The following is an 18,823-nucleotide window of genomic DNA, read 5'->3' as shown; positions in this document are numbered from 1 at the left end:
AGGATATTAAGGTCAAAGATACTGCAGTGGCTTAGGAAACCGAGCTAAAACTTAAGAAGCCATGGCCCAAGAAATGGACGCCTGTCTTGAAAGTGTTGAGGCACTATTTACCTTTGGACAGATGCTTCTTCAGCTGAAACATTTTCCCCAATCCCCAAAAATGCAATAAAAATTAAAGCGTTAGTTTGCCTTCGCTTGTTTTGTTAAAACAGGAGGCAGTGTCACAGATCAATGTGTGTATGTGCGTTATCTGTTTTTACTCATACAGGTCAGTATGCGACAATATGAAAGTTTGCTAGATTTTTTAAAAACTCGGACAGTGGCCAGTGTATTATATATGCTCTCATTAGTAATAAAGTTCTGTTTGTCTTGACTGACTTAATAAGTGTTTTGCTGTAACAGTTGAACCCAGGGACACCTAGACATAGTAACAAACTAATATAGTTTCAATAGAGCTAAATATATATAGATTAGATTAGACTAGACCAGGGGTGGGCAACCTTTTTCTTTCGAGGGCTGCATAAAAAAATTTTGGGAATGGGGGGCCGCATATATATATATATATATATATACTTCTGTATAAGTACTTTCAAATTAGAAAAATACGCTAACTATTCGTGTATAATGTCTTTTAATTCAGATTGTTACTGATTATACATGTACATCTCATTTTTAACACTATTACTAGACGAATTGAAACAAGAGTTAGCAATATCTGAAACTCATTTTACGAATTTTTTAAAATTATATTAATATCCTTTTACCTCACAACTTTTTACCACAGTGTTTCTTAATATGAAGTATTTAACTGTTTACGCTGGTGCATAATGTTCTGTGGAACTAGATTACTAGTTTTTATCATTGTGACTGCTGTCTAATACTAATTACAGCCAGTCAGCATCGACCAGTGATTACACTTGTTTACTTTCAAACAAGAAACAAAAAATGCTTGTTCACAGCTGTCTGTGGACCTAAATAATGTGAAAATTTAGCAGCAAAGGTTTTTTCTAAATGTGGAGATACAACTTCTGGCACCCATAAAGCTCAAGCCGAAGTACTGACTGACCCTAACTTCGTTTACTGGTCACAATTTTCTTCTAGAGCTGTATCAGCTTCTGCACTAAATGGTGAGCTGAAGGTATTAAAAACTGGTTGGAAGTTCTCGACGTCTTAAAATGTGCTTTCAGATTCCAAAGTCACGGAATCCATACAAGTCGTGTACATTTTAACCATTTCACTAGAATAAGTTTCACCTTTCAGCAAATGAAGATGATAAAACCTGTTTTCACTTGTTTGCCAGGAGAAATGGGAAAGCTTAGTTTTAAAAAATTAACATGCACTTACGTTTCGTGCGCAAAAAACCCATTGCGCTATATTACGCTGTAAAACTAGAAGTCTGGTTTTTACTCTTCATTAGAAATATTAGTAACAATGTCACAGTCAATATCCTTCAAGGAACATACACATTTCTTCCTTGAGATTTTAAATTCTTCTTAATTACTTTACCCAAGCTAAACCATCGGATACTACTGTGGTACCAAACATCGGAATGTTTTGTTTCCAAATCTTAAGAGCTTACCTGAACTGCCTGTGGTTAAGACCTCCAGCTGTGATAAGTTTGATCACTGAGATAATTGGGTGAATAATATTTTTTTAATATTCATTTCAGTATAGAGTTTATTATTGGGATATTGTTCTTTAATTTCATTTATTGTTCTCAATCAAAGCACGGACTCCATCAGTTGCAACACTTGCCGTTTTGTTCCCAATTAACCCTTTCAACACAATTCTTCATAGTATTGAATAAATACATGCCTTGGTTTGTGTCTTTGGCTGAATGCTTTGAAATAAGAATAATTTTCGTTTACTTTACACTTGTTTAGAATTATTTGTAGGGGAAATGTTTCTTTAGCCTCTTCATCATAAGTCATAAGAGTCAGAAGTCTCAATAATTTATATAGATATTTATAATTATCTATTTATTATATATTTGCATTTTATAGTATGTGAGCACACCTGATTTCTGTAGGTGTTCGCGGGCCTCATAAAACACTTCGGCGGGCCGCATGTGGCCTGCGGGTCGTAATTTGCCCACCCCTGGATTAGACGATTAGAGGAGATTAGAGGAGATAGATAGTTTATAATTAGCTGGGGAATGTACAAAATTGGTCTTAATATGGAGCAGGTCTCGTCTTGCCAAGCAATTAGAAAGATTAGTCACTCATCTGGTCTAAATGTCAATGTAAGCTTAAGTTAATGGTTTGCTTTAGATAAAATTGGTCTAAAATAATAATGCCTTCCGTAAAGCTGTTGCATATAGGGGCTTTGTCAAGGGCTCCAGATGCAGAATACATATCTCGTCATCTCATTTCGCATGTCAGATCTTAATATCGATTTATCTTTTTAGGCACCGAGTCAACTTCACTCCATTAGGTAACCGCCTTCAATTAACTTTGTACTTGATGTGTACAGCAGAACTTAGCTGACCTTACATTTACTCTTTTAGCCTTTGTTTATGATGTTTAGTTGCATTGATTGTTTTGTCATTATGTTCATCCTCAGCCAATCTGAACTAGAGATAAACCATTAGTGCACGAGCTAATTACGCGTTTACCTCAAGAGCTTAAAGTAATAAAACATTTTATTTTCCATCTATTGGTGACTGCTGCTCACAATAAATTGCGCGCCCTGAAAACACTAGACAGAAGGCACAAAGGAAAAAAAGGTAGGCAAGTAGATCTACTCTTTTGATATTGTTACAATTCATTTACTCATCTAGAAAAACCATCGGCTCGAACACTTAGGTGAAACCATGACACGGATCTCGAATACGGCTCTAATTATTTTTCAAGAAATTTGACAGTTGGTATATATCAATGGGGAAAGAATTACTAGCTATTCACCACACTGGGGAAACTTTAGTTCGGCCGTTATTGTTTTTTAAAGCATAATTCTTTTTTGAATTTGTCTAGAGGACGAGACATTTTTTTCTTTATTTTGAAATACGGTGGGCCCTAATAATAAAAGAGTTTAATAAATTAATGGATGTCCACGAATAATTCAAGCAAACGTAATCTAAGTATGCATCATTAGATTTTTATATGTAGATGTTATATTTACGCTTAACCTAGATGTTCCACACTTTCGCTGGAATGGTGCATGGGACAGGGTAACAATTTTTCTATTTTTTTGTGGCCCTCATTATTTATTGTCTGTTCACTCGTCCCGTTTATATTAGAAAAACTCTAAAAGATATTGACTATCCGATAGCATGATATTGAAGATCTTTCTTTATGTTCCGATGCAACGATTACTTGAAAGCTTTTTGCAACTATTCAAACAGTTTTTTTTTTCTTAAAATTTCACCATTTTCACTACTATTCATTATTCATAGTAATCAACAGGAGATATTATACTAATTGGGTAGATAAGTCCTGAGTATAAGTTAAAGACATTATGTGAAATTGTTTTGTTTTTTTACTTAATTAATGTCATAGAAAATATTTATATTATTAAATTCTACATTAAAAACAACAAATTTCCATAACGATCAATAAAGCGGTCTTAGTCTTAGAAACACGCGGAATGCAAGAGTTGAAGATTACATAGCTATCAGCTTTTAGAGAGGAATACGGGACAAAATTTCCCTATTAATAAAAGCATTGTATTAAACGTTACTTGTTAAGCTGCCAACACATTTTAATGTGTAATTTTACAAATGTATCAAATGTGCACATTATGATAGGTATCTCCAACAGGAGAGCGGGTAAAAGCGAGCTATTGACGCCTAGACCAGTAAGCACCGAGAAGGAAGGCATCCTTTAAAGTCTGGAGTGGCTCAAAACTTAAGACTAAAATAACTCAAAATACAAACGTGTACGACCTTTTGAAACTTGGCGCATAGCGTGGTAAGCTCTCACCATATAGATAGGTCGAAAATGGCATCCACAGCCTCTTTTTTTATTTTGTGTTTGTTTCAGTGGTTCCCAAAATATTTTTTTGTCTACGAGACCCCTTGCCAAGTTTTCCATATTTTTGGTAGAACCCCCGACACAGAGGCGTAGTAGGATTGGGGGGGGGGGGGAAGGACTTCCCGGGCGCCAAACTCAGGGGGACGCCACAGGCAGAGAGGAGCCAAATAAAATAAAATGTATTGTAAATATTTTAAATAGTTAATACATACTAAGGTTATTTATATTATATTATTATTATTATATGTGAAGTTCATGGAAAATGGAAGGGGATCGCCAATAGACTACGTTTTCTACATTTCGCCTCTACCCCTTTATATCGAATAACGCATTTTTGAAACTTCATCAACTTCAAATGTGTTCCTTTTGCCTTTGATTCCAATGTAAAAAAAAAATGTTGTAAAATGTTTTACATGTTTCGGATGTTCCTTCAGAGTTTACTTCCTAGTCCAAACCTCCCGCATGACGACGGGGGTGGGAGCGGGCAGGGTTGGAACCCTCGACCGTCGATAAATCCGAACGACAGTCCAGCGCGCAAACCGCACGACCAGGCAGCCATCCTATGTATTATAGATCTATATTTAATAATGAAATCCATAACACGACGAAGCAAATAAAATACAGTATATATTATATGCAATCACCAAGTTAACAAAGGTGGTTTGCTTTGATAATAAAAATGTAACCAGTAACACAGACTAAACACGCAAAATACATAGATGTTATAATAAATGAAAAACGGTTATGAAATCCCCATATTGATAAAACTATCAAAAATTCAAACAAAGCATTAAGGCTTAGTGAAAGAAATTTATATAAATTAAATAAGAACATGAAACTAAAATGTTATTTAACCCTGGTTAGGCCAATAATAGAATAAGTATCCTCTGTTTGGGACCCCTAAACTCAAGAAAGCATTAAGAAACTAGAACAGACACAAAATAGAGCAGTGAGATTCATAAAAAACGAATATTCACACTTGACTAGAGTAACACGTTTAGTAAAATCAGTAAATTTAGAAAGCCTTCAGGACAGAAGACCCAAAAAGTAAAGTAGCAATTATACACAAAACACTGAACCATAATCTTCAAATACAAAAACAAAATTTAATAAAATACTCTGAAAGACACAAAAATAAAGGCACATTCCTCGTCCCATATGCTAGGACAAATGTGTACAAATACTCCTTCTTCCCTAGTGCTATTAGAGCATGGAATGGGTTGCCTGAGCTAGCCAGGAAAACCAGTGACTTGGTAGAATTTAGGTCATTGGTTAATATACATGACTATATGCATGACGCGAAGGACGTAAATATATTTTTTGAAATAACGTCTGTAACATATAAGATATGATAAATGAAATACATAAATCCTGCTTAAGTCCCATTACCCGCAAAGGAAAACCTTAATTTTCTCTTATGTACCGCCATTGCCTTGAAGGCTGTACTGAGAGAAAAAAAAGTCATATTTAAAAAACAGTCTATTGGAAACCTGTTTATTTTTATCTTTGTCAAATCCTGTGTACTCGGTTTTCTATGCCACCTAACCGAAATTTTTGTCCTACTCTCCAATACATTCTTGTTTCTTTTTTTCTTTGTTGTTATGTTTCTATCTCGACTCCACGATGAGAAACCAGCAGTGGAGATTGCCCGCGTAAAAAGGATAGTGTGTACATGCTTAACACTTTCTCTGCGTAATTATTTTCACATTCCGACGGAATCATTTATTTTGTCCATGACTAGTTTATAAGCCTTTTAGGATTGAACCTCAACAATTTTTTTGTTTGTTATCAGAAAACCTGTTTTTTTTCGGTATACATTTGAAATTTCGGGATCTTTACAGGACTGTGAGTCTATCCAGGTTAGGGTCACTGACATTAGTTGGGGAAAAGTAAAGGCGGTTGGTCATTGTGCTGGCCACATGACACCTTCGGTAACCGTAGGCCACAGAAACAGATGATCTTCACATTATCTGCCATATAGACCACAAGGTCTGAAAGGGGAACTTTTTTATACATGTAAAAGAAAATGCAAGCTCTTTTAAATAGCACAAATTAAATTAAAATGGGTTCAAATCGAGAGTTGAACTTATAATAATTAGCTAATAGTATTTAAAATTACATCTAATTTTCCTACTTTTTGAATTATGTGTATTTACATAGTTTACAACAAAGTTTTCAAAAATGCAGCATTTTTTCAAGTGTTTTTGTTTTAATTTGTGTTTCTGCATCCTAGAATAAATCACTGGGTCAATATACCATTGGATCAATAGACCATTGGATCAATAGACCATTGAATCAATAGACCATTGGATCAATATACCATTACATTAACAGACCATTGGATCAGCGGCCATCATGATACTGTTCAAAATAGTATTAATGTTCTTTATTATAATGCCTGTGTGTAAGTTTTGTTTTCTTTTATACTTTACTACTTTAACTAGAAATAGAAACATGCTTTATGTTTATGAATCTAGTGTGTCAGCCGCATGGCAGCTGGAAGAATTCCTAAAGACGTCCTCTGTGCTGAGCTTGCTGATGGAGATTGACACAAGGGCCGCTCAACACCAAACTAAACCTAAACAGATGTCTGCAAGCGAGACATCAGAACTACAGGCATCAATGAAAGTTGGTGGGAGGAAATAGCTGAAGATTGGACAGCTTGTGTGTGTTGGTTCGAACCCTTGTGGAAAGAATAAAAAAGGAGCGAGTTTAGTCAAGAGAAAGTAAAAGAATTTAAGCTAGCCCTAAAACAGATGCATTCACATGCACGAACTGTAGCTAACTTTGCCTCTCCAGAATTGGCTTGATCAGTCACACCTGCCTCGTGTTAAGAGAAACTAAAACCAGTGACTCATCTGGGCGTATTGTCTCTCAAAACCGAAGGAGCTATATATATATATATATATATATATATATATATATATATATATAATATTTTAGTTATGTATTACTCACCGGTCTTAATTAGCGTATCACTGGTACAGCCATTATATAGTGTATTAGAAACAAACAAAATAATAATGTTATAGGTAAAGCGAATTCGTGAATGTAAAAATAATTTAAGTGGAGCTATTAAAATAGCTAATCGACCTAAATTCATTTTAGCGGCCCCCGAAAGGGGAAAAGACGCTATTAGTTTTGTGTGGCTTGTCTGTCCGTCCATCTGTCCGTCCGTACCGTTTAGATATCAGAAACTAGAAGAGAAAATAAAATCGTACATCATGAATTTTAGATCATTCAAAGTTCTGATTCAACGGCTACTTTTTTTTTCCGACGGTGAACCATGAAATTTTTTAAATTATATATGCAAGCAGATTTTTTTTTTTAAAATTACCCCTTTTTTTCAATGAAATACTTCAGGGGAGGTAGCTTTTTTTAAAAAGGTCATGGACTTCTTCATAAATAACTCAAGCTTTTTTCATAGATTCGCGAATTGGTATAAAAAATGCATCTAAGGTCACAATGGTAAAAGTGTCAATGGATCATTATAAAACATATTTCCATTTATTACTTTTATAGCGCGCAGTTTTGACATTTCCTCATTATAGGGGCCAACGCTCAACAGTCTAAATAAGAAAAAATAGAGCCAAATCTAGATATATTTATAAATATATTTATAATATGAACAAAATTTTAACTATTAAGGCAATAACTTATCTTCTGACAAATAAGAGGTGCAGATTTATTTATTATGTAAACAGTAGTATCACGTTAAGAAATGAATTTGATACAAACACCTTTACCCAATAACAAAAGGCCTACTATTCATGTTCATAACATTGTCCTATGTTTATTAATTTGAAGATTAAACGTGTAAATTCATAGGAGTTCTACTCTAGATATAGTAGATTCTATATCAAGATTTTATTTCTAGATCTAGATCTAGTAATCTACTCTGTATTCACCCATTACTAAATAGAAGGGCCGGACTCAACCGTTGTGGTGACCTATGCGAAACGGATTTCGCGGGGCCAATTTGGGTAGGGATACGGATAATTAATGAAAATTAAGAGTTTGTATTAGAAAATAAATTCGTCTTTTTATTTTATTAATTCTTTACTACGTACAGAATTACTTTACGAGCCTTGTGTCTATCGAAGTCATACAGTATATCATAGAAATTCTATTTCCTACATAGATACACGTTCAATAGCAGGAATTACCAAATGTTTTAATCTATCCACGATAATTGTTGACCTCAAGCGAGAAGCTTTTTTCACCAGATTTCACAATTACGGGTATGCAAAATGCCGGGGTTTTTTTTAGTATCGCGCGTATGGTTGGCGTTTTCCATATTGAATGACACCCCAAAATGACAATATTTGTCTATATATTTCAGGCGATATGTATGAGTTTTCAAAAGATTTTAGTAATTTACGGAGATTTTCAGGACTTTTTCATAAATTTTGCAATTTCAAATTTTTATGAGCTTCACGTAAATCAGGAGGCCGCGGGAAATCTGTTATAGGCTTTAAAATGGTTTTAATTTAATAATTTACACCTATAATTTGAGTGGGTTCTATGAAAGTGCGGTCGCATAGGTTGCAATTCCATAAAGCCGGCCCTGCAAAATAGCGTATGCTACACCGTGGGTCGACTAGTATTTAGTATTTAATGTAAAAAATTCTCCCCCCCCCCCTCTTCTCTGTAACGGATGCATGTGTAATAAGTTGTATATGATTCTAAATACCTTTGATAATTATAGATGCGTGCGAACCTTGTAAGTTGTACCTCGCTAGATCTAAGGGTCTTTCTACGGTAACGGCTGCTGACGCCTTCGTTGAGGTTCATCGTTAGCACAGTGGTGATCACGCCTAAACGCCAGTCATATGAATTGTTACTGCAGTCACGTAGCAGTGATCTTCATCATACTTGTTCACAGTCAAGACTTTGGTTTAGCGGCCGACGTGTCGTTTTACTAAAGCAGTGATCGAACGCCACTGTAACGCATGTGTAATAAGATGTACTTGAAGTATTACTAAATACCTTTGATAATTCTAGATGCGTGTGTACCTTGTAAGGTGTATAACAGATGCGAGTCCTAACATGAACATTATGTTACAAAAATGAAAAGGTCACAAACAGGATCTAAGGATCAATAACCGAGTTCCCTCCAGATGAATATATAACAATCTTTAATACAGAATGGGCCACAGTCGAGTCAGTCACTACAACGCTTTTATCGCTTTGAGAGCCTAGCAATAACTGATCTAAAAGTCTGCACTAATCTCTAGCCCAGTGTCTATATCGTCACTATAAAATGTAAGTTCACTGTAGGTCTACTATAGTGCGTAACTAAACTAAGTGTCTAACATCCCCTCTCTAGCTGTTCTGTCATGCGCATGCGTGACCTTTTGGTAGAGCCCAATGTAACAAAGGCGCGATATCATTAAAGGCTATTTATATGTACGTGAAGACGGATAATGTCAACACATTAGGGAACGAATTTATGTAAAACGCTTTTGAAACACAAATTTGAAGGTTAATTTGATTAAATAATTAAATATATGTAATTGGTCAATCTTAGACATAAACCAGGATATAAATTAGATTCATTTGTTTAAATTAGGTAAAATAATCTACTTTCATTAAACATTCTAAATCTATCAGTTTAGGAGTGAATTCATTGGCTAAATAAGCTTGTTAATTATTTTGTTACAAATGTCCACATACATAAATTAGAGCCTCATTTAGCCTGTCATATCACAGTGTGTTTACGCTGCGCATGGTGTGCAACCCACACATTTTAATGTCTGTCAATGCGGCTAAAGCCGGACTTAATATCTGAGCCACAAGTGAAGGCCAGAAGTTGGACTGATTGTCAGAGACTATTTGAGACGCATGCCATTTCGAACCATTTTATAGGTAGAGGATGCCTTATATCCATTACCACTTCCAGAAATATATATATCTGTCTGAACAATAATTACTATTTATCATCAACCAACCAGTTATCGATAGGATGTCAATATTTCTCTTTCAGATTTGACTGGTCAGTCAACCAAAAGAAAGATCTCAGTGTTGGAAGCAAAATGTAAAAGAACACCAGGTTTCGAATTGCTGAAAGAACTAAATGTTAAAAAGTGTATTTACTGGAGTAAAACAAACAAATCGTTTGAAAACGCTGAAATAGATTGTAAAGGTTTTTATACATTCATACATTCATACGTTGCATATAAGTATTGGTCATATCTGTTAATATATTTTCCCCAATCACATAAGCGTTTCCTACAGAGGATTATCTTATTGTGTTACTTTAAACTGAGTACTTTTTCCAAGACACAACGAAGCTATCCATTCAAGTTTAGTCAAGTCTATATGCTAATTCTCTTTTTCTTTACGACCAACGGTTAACGATGGTGTGTTCAGCACATCGATTTCTTTCACCTACAATAAGGTCAATCGCTCTACCACTTAGCCAAGAAGGTAGCATTTGAATTTTACATCTTCTGCCCGGGGATAGCAAGGTCTTAAAGATATACTTTTGTACCTAGGCCTATATAATAAATGTGTTGATATGTTATATATATATATATATATATATATATATATATATATATATATATATATTAATACGTAAAATCATTTACATACATATTCAATTTCCGAAACGACTGCATGCAATGGAAAGCGATTTCATATGTGTTTACATTTAGCTGACAGGACATAGCGATATTGTTACGTTCTTTACTATCCAGACTCTCTGCATACTGCACCACACGACACAACGAACTTAAAGAACCTCACGACTCAGGGCTCCAAAGTAATCTGTAACAGTTTAATTTCAAATACATCACAAATACTGTACAGTTGGCAATTTTTGACCCAGAGATCTCAGAGGGTTAGGGTAAACAATGCTATATCAAATAAACGCATTGTTAACACAGGGGCGCCCCAGGGGGCTGTGACATCGCCATTGTGGTTCATTTTGTACACCAATGATTTTCAATCCGATAGTCCTTTTTGCTCCTTCACAAAATTTGCTGTTGATACGGCTCTTCTTGTCCTGCTTTCAGAGAGCTGTACAGTTGGCAATTTTTGACCCAGAGATCTCAGAGGGTTAGGGCAGGGGTCGTCAACCTTTTGAGTCGGAAGAGCCAAAAATTACAATTTACAAACTTTTTTACATTATAAAGAGCCACAACGTTTTTTTTTTTCTTTCCAACCATACGTAGTACTCACATTACTATTTTTTTTAATGAAAAAAAAAAAAGAATCTTTTCATTAGACAAAATATTTATTTATTCATATATAGGTATAAGTAGTGTTTTCACAGCAAAAGTAGATAATATATATATATATATATATATGGCATTATTAGATAATTGCTTTGTTTATGTTGGTAGCAAATAAAGCAGTTAAACATTTATTAGCAACACTAACTTGTACTTCAATAACAAGCAATTAAGCAAACAAATTCAATGGGAGCGATGGCTTTGGTTTTAGAAATTTTGTATACATTTGGCTCATAACTTGTTGTTTTTAGTTTCAAACACGACTCTTAATTTTCATTTGTTTGTTGACTTCTTACTTTTAATAATATCATGCAAGAGAAAGCTTGCTTGGACGAATATGTAGATCAGAATAAAGCACTCGAAATGCCAACATCTTCACCTCAATGTTGCAGACTGGAAGATTATTCCTTGCGCCGAATCAACTCGAGGCATTTTTTTAAAGATGTCCACTTGTTGCGTTACGTACATGCATTTCTGGACTTTCAACTCTTCCAACTTGCTTTTCAACTCTTTAAATTTTCAACTCCACAAAGTTTTACTTTCACTCAATGGCATTTCTAGAAATCAATTATCAATTTCAAATGGATCAATGTGGATTTCGTTACTATATATGTTGATTTACTAGTAATGCTAAAATGATTGTGTTAGTTTGTAATTCTTTATAACTGTCATATAAAACTGTCAACATCTTTGAATTATTTTTTTTTCTAACTGTGCTGAAGTAATTCGTGTCAACAGTTGCACTGATCTTATCGCGATATTTCTTTAGACATTTAATAAAAAAGTAACTTACCGCCTTTCTGCAATAATATTTTTTTTTAAAAGAAGCCAAATCTTCTACCCAAACATCGGCTGGGTTTCCATTTCTTTGTGGTTTAACATTCAGCTCATTTAATTTCGCTGTTATGTAAAGTTAACATTTTTGCAACCTTTTGCTGTTCTCTAATTCAGGGTGATAAATATCTTGTTTTATTGAGGAATGTATTTAATTCATTCAAGCACAAACCAAAACGTTTTAACACCTTTGGAAAGCCATCTCACACTTTATTGTGAAGGAGATCGTAATATGGAGTTTCCATTTCGCTTAAGAATTCTTTAAACTGACGATGGTTAAGTGCTTTTGACAAGATGCTATTAACAATCTTGATTACCAAACTCAACTATTTCGGCCTGAATCGTTTGGTCAAAAAGCGCTTCTTGGTGTATTATTCAGTGAAACGTAAGAATTTCGCAATTTATTTTGCTTCGAAGAATCGTAATTGCTCCTTTATTTTTTCCTGTCTGGCTCAATCAGTTGTTATTTAAACGATTTTAATGTCTTCAAGGTATTTTTGCTCGGCATACGCTCTATCATCCCCTCTAGTTTATCTCCAGAGCGGTAGCAATCCAAGTTCTTCTTTTGGAACTTGGGAAGACATACATGACAAAAGCGTCAACTTATCCTGTCTTTTATGTTGCCAATTCAACTATAGCAAGTGACAAGACAGAAGAATATTGAATATCTTCCACCTGCAAATATGTTACATTTAAAGACATTTTAGCTATTCTATCTTATACTGTTTTAGCTTTGATTTTGTTGAAGTTTTTTTTTTCGAAATCATGAAAATATTTTCCAGATGCACGTATAAAGCAATCTTTGACATACCATATGTAAATGGTTTGCCTTTTTTGTGCAATTTCTAGTGGTACGTACTGGTATCCAACCCAGATCAGCATTACTTATAGATTGCTTCTAACTTTGAGAAGATAATTCGCTTCTAACTCATTTACCTGAAACAATAAACTATACTTCACAGCCAAAAGCGAATTAAAGCGTACATAGAAGCATCAGACGACTGCGTCATTCAAGAGCTTCCGACGGACTGATTACAGTGACGACGCGTGTAATGGGGAAGGGGTGTGGTGAAAAGCGAGTACAAGTGGCTGAAGATAGACTTAGACTTAGGTCCTCCCGCGCCGTTCGGCGCATTGGGCGGCAAGCTGTCTCCATAATGATCTGTCACTGGCAATGTCTGAAGCCTCTTCCCATCTGGTGTCCACTGTTCTGAGGTCCTCCATGAAGGTGTGTCGCCAGGTAATACGAGGACGTCCCTGTTTGCGCTTTCCTCGTTTTGGCTTCCATGTTATCGCAACTCTTGGTGTGCGTAATTCATTTTGACGTAGAACATGTCCCGCAAACCTCATGCGACGCTCAGTCACAACCTCACTAAGTGTTCGACTCCCAGTTCGGCAAAGGATTTCCTTGTTTGAGATCCGGTCTGTGTAACTGACTCCCAAAATCCGTCTCAGCCATCTCTGTTGAGCCACATTTAGTCTTTTCTTAATTTTGACAGATGACTTCCACGTCTCACATGCATATGTAGCAGTTGGAATGACGATTGTGTTGAGAAGGTGTATTTTTGTCTCGAGTCCAATGGCTTGGCTAGTCCAAATAGGCTGCAGCCTTTGGAAAATGCTCCCTGCCTTTCCTATTCGGCACGCTACATCATGGTAAGCATCTCCATCATTTGTTATGATGCTGCCAAGGTACGTGAACTTGTCCAATTCTTCAAGCTTTGGCTGAAGATAGAATCAGTGCTTAATCCTCGTTAAACGATTCAGAACTTTTTGAGAAAAAAAAATTCGATGAAATAAATAATATTTACGTATGGAACGAAAGAGCCGAAGCTTCACATCCAAAGAGCCGCATGTGGCTGGTTGCAGGTTGCCGACCCCGGGGTTAGGGTAAACAATGCTATATCAAATAAACGCATTGTTAACACAGGGGCGCCCCAGGGGGCTGTGACATCGCCATTGTGGTTCATTTTGTACACCAATGATTTTCAATCCGATAGTCCTTTTTGCTCCTTCACAAAATTTGCTGTTGATACGGCTCTTCTTGTCCTGCTTTCAGAGAGCTGTACAGTTGGCAATTTTTGACCCAGAGATCTCAGAGGGTTAGGGTAAACAATGCTATATCAAATAAACGCATTGTTAACACAGGGGCGCCCCAGGGGGCTGTGACATCGCCATTGTGGTTCATTTTGTACACCAATGATTTTCAATCCGATAGTCCTTTTTGCTCCTTCACAAAATTCGCTGATGATACGGCTCTTCTTGCCCTGCTTTCAGAGAGCTCAGGCGTAAATGAGTATTTCAGAGAAATACTCATTTGTTGACCAGTTGGAATAAAAAGTGGGGAGAAAGAAAGGGATATTAAAGTGGATTTTACAGTAATTATTTTTTATAAGCATTTACGAAAAAATGGGGAACAACCTGAATTCGAACCCGTAGTTCTCGCCTCCTCTGTCCGACGTGCTAAACACTATGCTAGTGAGGTGTTTATAACTAGAGAAGATTGCATAGGTATATATTTAAACTCTTTGTTTCAATTAGGAGCGACGACCTATAAAGGTGATTAATTCAGCTTATACCAACTGTGACGGCTCTCGAGTATGACGTGTATGAATGGCTAGTTTGGTGTCTAGAAGATAATTATTTTGAGTTTGACACTCACTGGGCCATTAGAGATATATTGGGAGCAGGCACGCAACAAAACAAACAATGGAGAAAGATACACAAACTTTAAAGAACTGATGGATATTTATATTACAAAACTTACAAAACGTGTGATGGTCAACACCATCAGCTATACGCACTACACAATGACTATATCTACTACGTCCATCTGACCAGGCTGTTAAAATCAGTCGAACATACTGTCTCATTGTTTTGTTTTTTAGTAGAGAGGGTGTGGATGAGATTTTCCTTCTACAGTTAGTTGGTTTTCCTAATGCTATTAGAGCTATGCAAATGTAAATCTAAACATAGATATCAATAATTAAATCTATGCCCCGGCACCATTAAATGTTCAAGCTATAAATAGGTATAACTGATGTTCCCGCTGTTAATTAAATATCGTTTACCGAAAATTAATTAATTTTAAACAATAATTTAAAACAATAAATATTGACGTACAACGGTTCAGATTCCAACTATTAACTGACAGCTACTATCAGTATTAAGCCCTTGAAGCCAGGACAAGAAGATAACCTTAGATTTTTTATTACAAGCCTAATGACAAGATGTTGGTCTGAAATTTAGGAACACATAAATCCACCCACAATACAAGCCAGATTGCACTTTACTTTTGAAAGATTTACATTAGTAACTAATAAAATATACACTAACATATTTTACACTGACCCTCCAACACGCACCCTTTACTGTTGGTGGCCTCGTACATACTCACACACTCAAGCTACACACATTGGTTAATTAGGCCTATCTGTTTATAAATACTGTTAGGCTTTAATTCATCAGTCATTGACAGAGTTTAAAACAATATGGTATATAGAAGGAAAAAATAATAGTACGAAAACAGGTATGTATTGTGGGAAGCGTGGTCGAGAGGCTAAGTGCGCTTGGCTTGGCTTGGCTACCTAGAAGTAGGTTCGACACCCGACTCGGGCAGAGTTGTGCTTACTGAGCGCCTATAGGCAGCACGGAAAACCAATGCCTAGATACCCCCCCCCCCACTGGTCCACGAATTGGATTGGACCAATGCGCTCTGAGCATGCTATAAGCATGAAGGTAGCGCTATATAAAAGCTATAATAATAATGTTGTTTTGCAAAATTTTCACCAACACAAGCTATTTATAAGAAATGTAGATATCCGTTCCGGCTTCGGCCGAATACCATATTTTACTATTCGGTAATATCCGGCTCATGCCGAATATCAAAAAGTACTATTCGGTGCACCCCTACTACCAACACTTCATAAAGTAAAATGTCTTTCCAATGCTCGAGATTCCAAAATAATTAATTTACTAATAAACTAATTGATTAATTTTTAAAAATTGATTCTTGTCTTGTTTTTAAAATGTTTTACATGTTTCAGATGTTCCTTCAGAGTTGAAGATAGTTTACTTCCTAGTCCAAACCTCTCGCAGGACGACGGGGGATAGGAGCGGGCAGGATTTGAACCCTCGACCATCGATAAATCCGAACGACAGTCCAGCGCGCAAACCGCACGACCAGGCAGCCATCCAATTAAATATTGTCTGGTAAAACAGATAATTGTGCAAAATCTCAGCTTGATCCGAGATTGACTGTCGGAGAAATAACGGTGTACACATTTGTTATCAAACAGACAATGTTAGTTGATATAAGCTTTGTAAAAAAAGAAATCATTAATTTGAAGTTATTTAATGTCTGAAAAAAAAAAATTGTGAAGATTGTTATGTTAGAATATTTGTGATCAACACAGTCAACAATTGAAAATTAAAAAAAAATTCCTTCTAACAGAATTCATTTTGTTATGCAGGTAAAGGTGGTTTTCTGGTCACACTAAGAACGAAAGAGGAACACATGCTTATAGCGTTGAATGCTAAAAACTTTGCATCCTATGTAGGCTGTGACGAGAGGGAAAAGAAAGGCACTTTTGTCTGGCATGATGATATGAGTGTCATACAAGATAACGATTATCTTTTTAATCGTAAGGAAAGCAATTTACGTTCGTTTGTCTCCGCTTCACTTTCACGTTTACTTTCAACCTGCCTGTTTCTCTCTCTTTCTTTTTTATAATTTGTATCTTTCTATTTGATTTGTTGGGTTTTTTTTTGGTTCTTCTTTTTGAAAATATTTTTAAGCTGACTACATTGTGCTTCATTGGTTCTACTTTTGCTCGCACTCTATGTCTTTCTGTCTTCCTCTGTTCCCGACATCTTCTTTCTTCCTTTCTCTCTCTCTCTCTATCTATCTCTCTCTCTCTTTCTCTTTCTCTATATCACGTACTTTCTACCTCATTCTGTCTTACAACTTCCATTTGTAGGCCCTATGACACACAGATGCCTCATTATCTCCCTTTCTATGCCTGACAACTTTCCTCTCTCTGCTTCACTATTTGTCTATCTTTTACTCACTACTTTTCCCGCTCTCTGCTTCTCTTCTTCCCTCTCTCTGTCTCGCTTTTTCCCTCTCTGTGCCTCGCTTTTTCCCTCTCTGCCTCGCTTTTTCCTCTCTCTGCCTCGCTTTTTCCCTCTCTCTGCCTCGCTTCTTCCCTATCTCTTCCTCGCTTTTTCCCTCTCTGCCTCGCTTCTTCCCTATCTCTTCCTCGCTTTTTCCCTCTCTGTGCCTCGCTTTTTCCTCTCTCTGCCTCGCTTTTTCCCTCTCTCTGCCTCGCTTCTTCCCTATCTCTTCCTCGCTTTTTCCCTCTCTGTGCCTCGCTTTTTCCTCTCTCTGCCTCGCTTTTTCCCTCTCTCTGCCTCGCTTCTTCCCTATCTCTTCCTCGCTTTTTCCCTCTCTCTGCCTCGCTTCTTCCCTATCTCTTCCTCTTTCCCTTTTCTCTGCCTCGCTGCTTTTTTTTTCTTTTCTTTCCTTTTTTCCCCCTCTATATTCATCTCCTTCCTTTTTTCTCCTCTCTTTCTGTTTATTATCCTCTCTATATATGTATCTTCTTCTCAGGCCTTTCTTTTACTCTCTTTTAATTCATTGTTTGTCTTCCTTAAATTATACTCCTTTTATCCTATCTTATATATTATATCTTATATATTATAGACGTTACATCAAAAAAGAAGATTACCTCCTACGCATTTCATGTAGTCAATACAGTCATGCATGTTTAACAATTTCTTCAACTCTGCTAAGTCGTTGGTTTTCCTGGCTGATCCAGGCAACCCATTCCATCCTCTGTTTGTCAATTGTAGTCACACTGAATTTCCATTTGATTGGATCAGTAAAATAAAATTATCTTATCTTATCTTATCTCTCTTTCACTTTCTCTGTGATTTTCAAAGGCTAAAAACCCATTTCCTGTGTACAATAAAGTCACAACTCCTTGAAGGAACCTGGAACCTGGTCACGGATACCCAAAACGGTTCTAACGATTTTCCTAGAAATGTAACATTTGATGAAAAGAATTACTAGCTCGTTTACCACACAGGGAAAACTCTAGTTTGACTGCTTTATTTTTCAAAGTAAAAAAAGAAGGACTTTAAATTTGGCTAGAACTGGGTCTAGGCCTATATCAAAAGCCAACAGCGGTTTTTAAAAAAAAGGACAAATTCTGAATGTAAGGCTTTATTGATTCGATAGGAAAATTTTTGCGCATCGTCTTTTAAGTCTTAGAACTAAAGACCTATCATTGGAATATTAGATAGTAGATCTATACATCTGCTTAACTACGATTTTTTCTTGAAAGAAAGGGGGGATGAAAGGGTGAGGTAAACTGTTTTTTTGTCTTTAATTCTTACGTTCATTAGTGTCAAGAGAGAAAACAATCGCTCTATAAATTGTATAGGCCTAACGGAGGTAGTGTCTTTTCCAAAAAGGTATTTTTATTATTTTTATTGTTAAATAACTTTTTTCAAAAAAATGAGCTGTAGTATAATTTAGTTCCTATTGTTTTGTTTTTGCAGCACCGGTATTTGACAAAGATGAGCAAACATTGTGTTGTGTCTTAATAGCTTTAGAAGAATTTGATTTCAGGATTCTTCCTAATGTCTGCACACTAGTAATTCCCTATGTCTGTGAGATAAAATAATCGTTTTTTTAGAGTGGTTTTAACATTTTGGATCAAATAAACAAAATATACAATTGTTCCAATAATTTGAATAATTAAAAGCATTCTTTCA

General features: G+C 35.9%; 1 protein-coding gene across 2 annotated transcripts; it reads left to right on the top strand.

Moving 5' to 3' along the window:
- The first annotated feature begins 2,547 nt into the window (after nucleotides 1-2,547).
- On the top strand, nucleotides 2,548-18,823 carry LOC106073267 (uncharacterized). Of its 2 annotated transcripts, XM_056009309.1 has the most exons (6): nucleotides 2,548-2,725; nucleotides 3,746-3,908; nucleotides 6,205-6,375; nucleotides 9,958-10,116; nucleotides 16,516-16,686; nucleotides 18,608-18,823. In XM_056009309.1, the coding sequence occupies exons 3-6, from the start codon at nucleotides 6,327-6,329 to the stop codon at nucleotides 18,730-18,732; spliced, it is 504 nt and encodes a 167-aa protein (XP_055865284.1). In that variant the 5' UTR covers nucleotides 2,548-2,725; nucleotides 3,746-3,908; nucleotides 6,205-6,326; the 3' UTR covers nucleotides 18,733-18,823. The 2 variants fall into 2 exon arrangements, with proteins under 2 accessions (XP_055865284.1, XP_055865283.1); XM_056009308.1 differs by lacking the exon at nucleotides 3,746-3,908.

Source organism: Biomphalaria glabrata, chromosome 14, assembly GCF_947242115.1.
Source record: "Biomphalaria glabrata chromosome 14, xgBioGlab47.1, whole genome shotgun sequence".
NCBI lineage: Eukaryota > Metazoa > Mollusca > Gastropoda > Planorbidae > Biomphalaria > Biomphalaria glabrata.
The sequence above is the reverse complement of the archived record's forward strand: the minus strand, read 5'-3'. Positions and strand labels throughout refer to the sequence as shown.

What these genes read in the sequence shown, in the direction of transcription:
- LOC106073267 (XM_056009308.1), top strand. Translation starts at nt 6,327, where the DNA reads ATGATACTGTTCAAAATAGTATTAATGTTCTTTATTATAATGCCTGTG. An exon ending in CTTTATTATAATGCCTGTGT is followed by an intron (nt 6,376 to 9,957) that starts GTAAGTTTTGTT and finishes TTTCTCTTTCAG; the next exon opens with ATTTGACTGGTCAGTCAACC. An exon ending in TAACGATTATCTTTTTAATC is followed by an intron (nt 16,687 to 18,607) that starts GTAAGGAAAGCA and finishes TTGTTTTTGCAG; the next exon opens with CACCGGTATTTGACAAAGAT.